Below are 8,018 nucleotides of genomic sequence, written 5' to 3' on the forward strand. Positions count from 1 at the left end.
ATGTCCGAGTACACGCCGAGTACTCCCCGGGTACTCCGAGTACTTCCTACAAGGAGGTCAGCCGCCTAAGGACCGCCTAGCGAGTTTTACAACATTGATCTATAGTATATAATACATAATGAAAGGGATAAACCATTGGTATTTGGCTTTCATGATCGCATTATACATGTAATGTAAAATGAGAATATAAGTTTTTCAAGTTTCTTTTGTACAATATGTTGGTTTAATCTTGAAATTAAGATTTTTTTGGTGTGTATAGATTAACCACTCAAAATATGTTTTTGCTTTCTTAATCTTTTAAAAATAAAAGCCTAGTAAAAGTGTTGGAACGAATGTTCATAAAAAGAATATGAAAATATAGAAAACAAAAAGATAACCAATCATACTTGGTCTTGAGAACTAACTTCAAGTTATTCTTGGATATCAGAATAACAATTTATATAAGTAAATGAAAAAGGGTATTTACATTTAATTTAACAAACGAGACAAATTTGAATACATAAAATTATCTACTACACAATTCGAGATTCTATTTAAACCCATATTTCAATTGAGTCATTTATGTAATTAATCTACTTACATTCGCGTTATGGGTGAGAAAAACCGAACCATAATGAATAAACAAACAATTAACCGAAACTACCAATAACCGAATAAAATCGATAGTAATGGCTATGTGAATCTGATTAACCGACGATAACCGAAACCAAACATAACATTTATGTTTGTGTGTTTGTAAGTTTTATACCTCTATTTCCATCTTCATGTTCCAACCATAGCCAAATTTAAAAAAAAAAATACATTTCGCTTCAAAACTTTATAATTAAGCTTGGATCATCATAACTAAACCATATTCAACTAGTACAAAGGAAAATAAAATACATTAGACAAGTAACTAAACTTAACCGAAAACTTATCTAAAGTTAACTAACCATTTGACTATGGTATCATCCATAGCCAAACAAAAATCCCAAATTTAGTTTGCGTGGCCCGTCAAACAATCTACGGAAACAAAAAGTGGATGATATGATTACTTGGCTTTAGCTCTTTTACTCGGAGGAAGTAGCAATCACAGCCTAGCCTTGTTTCAAATTTCAAACCTCACTTTCTTTCTCAACCTCTGTGTCCATGGAGTGTCCGCCTCCGCCTCTGCCCGATCACGTCCATGGAACTCAACGTCGTGTTGGTTTGGTGTACGATGAAAGGATGTGTAAGCACTCAACACCTAAAGGCGAACCTCATCCCGAAAACCCCAATCGTATCCGTGCTATTTGGAACAAACTTACCTCCACTCAACTTCTTCACAGGTAACTCGCACACTTACTTCTCTTTCTTACTCACTCAATACATGCATACCTTCACTTCACTATATATAATGTATATGTACTTGTAAGCTTCTTTTAGTGTTTGATACTTTATATTATTAGTTTTTAATGGAATTATTAGGGTTTCTAATGGCTTTGTCATTTGATACTAATTATTTTCATGTTGACTGTGCTGCTTACAATTATAAGTATTTATTTAGTAAATAAATTTCCTTTCTTGCTACTGTTTTTACTTAATTATCACATTTCACATTGCCACCTAAGTTTATGCAAATCTTTTCTTACCTAGCATGATTAGAGGTAAAAAAACAAAGAAACTTCATTTTCAGTACCAGTTTTTTTTTTTTTTTTATTTAATCAACAATATCTGTATCTTAATCCTTAAGTTGTAACTTTTGACCTATGGAAAGATTTTTTTTGATTATTATTATTTTGGAAGGGGGGGGGGGGGGGGGAACGGATGCTAGAAGGCTATCTTGTTACTGTAGACTGTAGTGACTCTGTAAATGTTTCTTTTTTCTACCCTTATCATATGATGGAAATCTGGATTGCATTAACAAGTGTTAAATCGGTTTTGTGATGTATTCATGATTTTTTTTTTATTATTGTAACTTTACTTTTCATTAATACTGAACAAAAGGATCCAAATTACAACAGAGAGGCTGGTAAGCGGGCAACAAGCTGCGCCGCCACCCCCTTTTTAATACTTGAACTTGTGTTTCAGATGCATGGTCTTTGATGCCAAAGAAGTGGAGGACAAATATATAGCTGCAGTTCATACCAGTAATCAGATTAATCTGATCAAGACAATAAGCTCCCAAAAGCCAGCTTCAAAAAGAAACAGGGTAGCTAGTAAATACAATTCTATATATTTCAATGAAGGTTCATCAGAATCTGCTTATCTTGCTGCTGGTTCTGTGCTTGAGGTGAGAACCTCTGATACATACTTGTAATTACGTGTTATATGATATATTTTATTTGACTGTAAAGTATTAATAAAAGATGTGTTTAACAGGCTGCTGAGAAAGTTGCAAAGGGGGAACTTAACTCTGCCTTTGCTATAGTTAGACCTCCGGGACACCATGCAGAAGAAGATGAACCAATGGGGTTCTGCCTGTTCAACAATGTTGCAATTGCAACCAGCTTTCTTCTTAACCAAAAAGTGAGAGTGATATGCGTTTTTGTATCATTAACATGTACGCACATGACCATAGTGCATCATTAAGTAACTTAACTCTTGTTATGTTTTAGGAATTAGGTATCAACAAGATACTAATTGTCGATTGGGACGTTCATCATGGAAACGGTACTCAAAAGATGTTCTATAAAGATTCCAATGTGCTTTTCTTCTCTGTTCACAGGTAAAATACATGATTTCCTTTTGTTTGTAAAACAGATAATCAATTTATGATGCTTATTTATAGATACACTGTAAACATGCAGGCATGAGTTTGGGAGTTTTTATCCTACTGGTGATGATGGTTCACACATCATGATTGGTGAGGGACCCAGTGCTGGATATAATATAAATGTTCCATGGGAGAATGGTCAATGTGGGGATGCAGATTACATTGCGGTTTGGGACCATATATTAATCCCAGTTGCAACAGAGTTCAACCCTGACATAATAATAATCTCAGCAGGATTTGATGCAGGTCACCTCTACTAACTGTCAATGAACTTAATATATATATACTGTCCGCATGTATATGAAACTTTTTATCTTATCATTGAGCAGCCATTGGTGACCCACTTGGAGGCTGTCGTATCACACCACATGGTTATTCTATACTGTTGAAAAAGGTTAGCGTCCAATAGCCTAGGATTGTGTTTTTCGCAGTTTACATGTTTTAACAGTATTTTTGGTGATTTGTCTAGCTGATGAAGTTTAGCAGTGGAAAGATTATCATGGCATTAGAAGGAGGATACAGTCTCAACTCATTAGCAAATTCAGTAGTTGCTTGTGTGGAAACTTTGCTAGAAGACAAACCTATTTCTGAATCTGTTGATGTTTATCCATTTGAATCCACATGGACCGTGATCAAGGCGGTAAGATCCAGAAATTTTCAAAATTTCATCTTTCTTACGCAGTTATGCATAATAATGGTTGTCGTTACACATTACATTTGTTCAGGTTCGCGAGGAATTAAGGACCTTTTGGCCAATACTAGCAGAAAAGTTGCCTGAAGAGTTGACCACTAAAGTAACACCTCAACTTCAGGTGGCAGTTTTGCGATTCTACTTTATTTATGTTAAGAAACTTTTGTCATAATCATCAAATTTAGATTAAACAATTGGGTGTTTTCTTTCCATATGTGACTACAGATATATAGCTCGCAATCAGAAGACGAATATGATGATGATCTTCAAGAGGATGTTACAATACCACTTTCAAAACTGAGTCTCAGTGAAGACGGTAATGTTGCAGGTTGAATTCTCCATTCCTGTTCCAAAAATCTTCAATTTTATCTGTCCTTTAGAATCTAATTAGTTGCAACTGAATCTAGATAAAGTTATTGCTACTTCTTCTCGAGCTTGGAGATCCGAGTTATCAACAGTTCATGTTTGGTATGCATCTTTTGGGTCAAACATGAGCGAGTCAAGATTCCTTTGTTACATACAAGGTGGCCAGGTAAAACAGTTGCATAACCATTTATAATGTTGGGGGTCAAATTACCGCCTTACCCTTGTTTTAACCTAATTTGCAGGCGGAAGGTATGAAAAAACCTTGTCGAGGTGCGGTGGATAAAACGAAGCCAACAGAGGTAATGTGGAAGATGGTCCCGCATCGTTTATTCTTTGGTAGAGAGAGTACAGTAACTTGGGGTCCTGGAGGTGTTGCTTTTCTTAATCCTGAAATTAATAATCAGGAAAAGACCTTCATGTGCCTTTATCGGATCACGTATGTTATATTAAAATTTTATTCATATTTTTATTTTATTTATATCTTTATATCAATAATCCTTCTCACATTGATTTTGATTTGTCAATTTTGCAGTCTTGAGCAGTTTAATGATGTTCTACTTCAGGAAAATGTGTGTACAGACACAAATTCTCCTTTCTTTGACCTGGATGCTTTAGATTCCATTGAATATGAAAAGAATATTTCTTTGAAAGCTCTCAAGGTACACACTGCAACTTCTTTGAGTTGACTTTCAAAAGTCAAAACAGTATAATGTTAACCAAATGTCGATTTTGCACAGGACGGTTGGTACCATAATGTTGTTTACTTGGGGAAGGAGAATGATATTCCAATTTTAACAATGACGTAAGCTTGTTTTGCCTGGAAAATGTAAATTTCTTTCTTTTAAGGTTTTTGAACAGTTCTTATTCAAATTCAGGTGCACCGATGCTCATGTTGAGGGATTTAAATCTGGAAAGATACCAATTTGTGCACCGGCTAAAGGATATGCGGACACCTTGGTTAGAGGGCTTGTACAGGGGAAACAACTGTCAGAAGATGAAGCTTTTGCTTATATACAGGAAGCAGCTACTAAACCGTTATGATTGCAACCTTAAATTATGTGTATTTTCTTTAAAGACGTTGCTTGAACAACTTGTGCTGGTAGCTCTCATTTCTCAACTAAGATATATGCTTTTGACTTTCTGGAGTCCACTGACAACTTCTATTTTGTAACTTGGTATTGAACTTCTGTTAATGTTAAAGACCTTTTAGGCTTTTAGGTCTGTTTAATTATAGGAATTGTGAAATTATTTCTAAATAGAGCATGATGTTATACACCAACAAATAACAAACATTTAAAACAGAATTTTGAATACTTTTGTCTTTTATATCAACTCAATTACAACTATAAAGCACTTGGCACTTTTTCACTCAGCACCATTAATAAATAGAATCCTACTCTGCATAAAATAGTATAAATGTAAACAAAATTGATACCACTCAAGCCCCAGGAACCCTGGAATGACTTATTGAGAGTAAACATCTGCAACTTCTTTCTGACTTCATTGTCAACGTGATTTCAGTGTAGCATGACCCGTGTCACTCAAATGTTTATGTAATTTAGTCTTGCCACATAAACAACCATAATAAGCTCAGCTGCCAACAGAAACGGGTGCAAACGAGCTGAGCCACTCACGAGTCACTCGAAATCAAAACGATAAAACACTCTAAATGAGCCAAGCCTCAAATTATCGGGCTCATCTATGTGATTTTATGTTTTAAGTCAACTACTTTTGGACTTCAATATACTAACTAATATTCAGTCCAACCTCGTTTAAGGTTTTTCTTAAATTAACTCGAGCTGAGCAAAAATCGAGCTTCAATTTCTGTATACAAGCCGAGCTCAAGCCCAAAAACGTAGACTTAAATCGAGCCAAGCTCGAGTAGTGTAATGCTCAGGCTCGGGCTCAGCTTGACTCATTTGCACTTTGCACTCCTAGAACGGATAAAGGGGCATGCAGCACATAGAATCTTAACTTCACACCTTGATTCAAAGTCTACTCCACAAGTATCGCATTCAGTCCCAGCATTTCTTGATGTTGCCTGCAATCAAACAAGACATAACATGATTTTAGACCAAACGTTGCACAAATTGAAAAACCAGGTTAACAACTATGTTAGTAATACCTTTTGCTTCTTCCCTTTGGGCGGATTTTTGGCTTTAGAATTTGCCTCCTTTTTGGTTGTAACTTTAGTTGCAGGAGCTTGCTTGGAAACCTTGATCTTTTCCGTCGGCCCACCATTGTTCTCATTGTTTGCACAAGATGGTTCCTCTGTGTGTAAACCGTCCTCACGTTTCTCATCCGCCTCAACTTTGTTACTAATCTCGGGTTTATCACTTCTTCCCTGTTCTTCACCTTCATCTCTTTTAGCAGTTTCTTTCCTACCTCCCCTCTTTCGTCTACCTTTCTTATTATTATACTCCATCAAGTCTACCTCTTCTTCATCTTCAACTTCAACATAAACCTTCTTCAGCTTCCTTGTCGCTCCAAGATTCTTTCTATTCTTCAACATTGCTTTCAAAACACTATCCTCATCATCGTCATCTTCTTCTTCTTTGTCGTCATCATCCGTTCCCTTTCCATTATCATTAACATCAACAAACTCCTCTGACCGACTTTCTTCATCATCATCCTTTTCTTCCGTCCGTATATCAACACCTTCAAATTCTTCTTTTAGCTTTTCAACCTCATCACCCGACACAAACTCATCTTCGTCATCATCTTGGTTTTCTTGATCTTCTTCCCCAAAAGCCTCCCTCAACTCCGCAACTTTATCCTTATGCTTCCTCGACTGCTCATGATTCTTCCATTGCTTATCACTCTTAAACTTCTTCCCACACGCCACACAATACAACTCATTCTTCCTCACTTCATCCACCTCATCCGCCACATCATCATCCTCCACCTTGGCCCATTCCGGCACCTCATACGCCCTCGCCCTCTCCGCCTTCTCCCTCGCCAACTCCATCTTCCTCACCCTCTCCTCCTCCCTCTTCCTCTCAACCTCCTCCTGCCTCTTCACCTGCATATCAATCACCCGTTTATCCCTCTTCTTCACAAACTCCGCCAACCCCCTAACCGTCTCATTAAACTCCCGTCTCGCCTTCTTCCTAACCTTCTTATTCTCCTCCTCCATCTTCCTCCTACTCCGTCTATCCCCCCCGCCATCACGTCATACACATCCGCCCACGCAAAATCCATCACCGTCACAAACCCTAACCAATACCTGTAAAACGCATTCACCTGCGCGTACGGACTCTCCGCATTCCCCATCAACGGGGCCTCCTTCACCGCCACACTACCACCCAACCCCAACATCCTAACATAATTCAACTCATTCTGATAAACCCTATCAAACACATCACCATACACCTTATAAAACCCTTTACCCTTATCCGAAAACCCCGAATACAGCGAATTCGAAAAATAACTAAACAAATCAGGAACGACAGCTGATGCCGATGATGATGGGTTTGTGCCTGAGAAGAGGATTTGTGAGCGGTGAGAATCGTACCAGGCGCGTTCTTTGACGTCGGAGAGTACCTCGTAGGCGTTGACGAGTTCTTGGAATGAAGCGGTGGCTTCGGATTCTGAGATGCCGGATTTAATAAGTTTGTCTGGGTGGCGTTGGAGGGCGAGCTTGCGGTAGGCTGATCGGATCTCGTCGGCGGTGCAGTCGCGGCTGAGGCCCAGGACTTCGTATAGGCAACGCTTCTCCGGCGATGTCATTGGTGGTGGGTGAATGGTAATGGTAACCTGTGATACGTAATAAAACGGAAGTATAAATTGCAGGGGAAATTACTTAAATAGGCATATTGTTTTTTTATTTTTATTTTTAGAAATAGACTTTTGACTTTTAGTTTTAAGTCGTTTTTTTAAACGGTAAAAAATCTTACGTGTAAGTTTATTTTTTGAAGGATATGTTTAAGGTTGACTTCTCGACCGCCTTGAGACTGTACACTCAGATGTATGGGAACCGAATGAAATTCGTAAACCCTCGCCACATGTCGGGTTCGAACTTAAAATTAAAATCATGATTCGTCCATTCATCCATATATTCTTCAAACTGGCTCAAGTGAAATCAAAGCTTGTCTCCACTAAGGGAGTCAAGGAGGGCATACCTCTACCACTTCTAGACTTGTCATGAGAGATAAGTCGGCTAAGAAGGTTAAGTCTTAGTCGTCACTTTTTGGGCAGTAAAAATTATATATAGTAAGTTTAGATCAG

At 37.8% G+C, this 8,018-nt stretch overlaps 1 protein-coding gene and 1 pseudogene across 2 annotated transcripts; one reads left to right on the top strand and one right to left on the bottom strand.

Moving 5' to 3' along the window:
• Positions 1–1,157: 1,157 nt before the first annotated feature.
• LOC143548515 (histone deacetylase 5-like) lies at positions 1,158–5,008 on the top strand. The gene is made up of 14 exons (XM_077039653.1): positions 1,158–1,307; positions 2,050–2,251; positions 2,341–2,487; positions 2,577–2,686; positions 2,769–2,980; positions 3,064–3,128; positions 3,204–3,374; positions 3,460–3,546; positions 3,651–3,753; positions 3,833–3,957; positions 4,034–4,227; positions 4,324–4,450; positions 4,529–4,593; positions 4,667–5,008. Exons 1-14 carry the CDS (start codon positions 1,207–1,209, stop codon positions 4,830–4,832), a joined length of 1,875 nt encoding a protein of 624 aa, XP_076895768.1. The 5' UTR covers positions 1,158–1,206; the 3' UTR covers positions 4,833–5,008.
• Positions 5,009–5,089: 81 nt separating this feature from the next.
• On the bottom strand, positions 5,090–7,526 carry LOC143548516 (DNAJ protein JJJ1 homolog; annotated as a pseudogene). Its single transcript, XR_013137969.1, has 3 exons — positions 5,917–7,526; positions 5,767–5,832; positions 5,090–5,354 (listed from the first exon to the last, which is right to left on the bottom strand). The product of XR_013137969.1 is annotated as a DNAJ protein JJJ1 homolog (transcript).
• Between the last annotated feature and the right edge of the window lie 492 nt (positions 7,527–8,018).

Source organism: Bidens hawaiensis, unplaced genomic scaffold, assembly GCF_021521415.1.
Source record: "Bidens hawaiensis isolate Kalapana, Puna unplaced genomic scaffold, B.hawaiensis_p1.1 tig00015188_1, whole genome shotgun sequence".
Lineage (NCBI taxonomy): Eukaryota > Viridiplantae > Streptophyta > Magnoliopsida > Asterales > Asteraceae > Bidens > Bidens hawaiensis.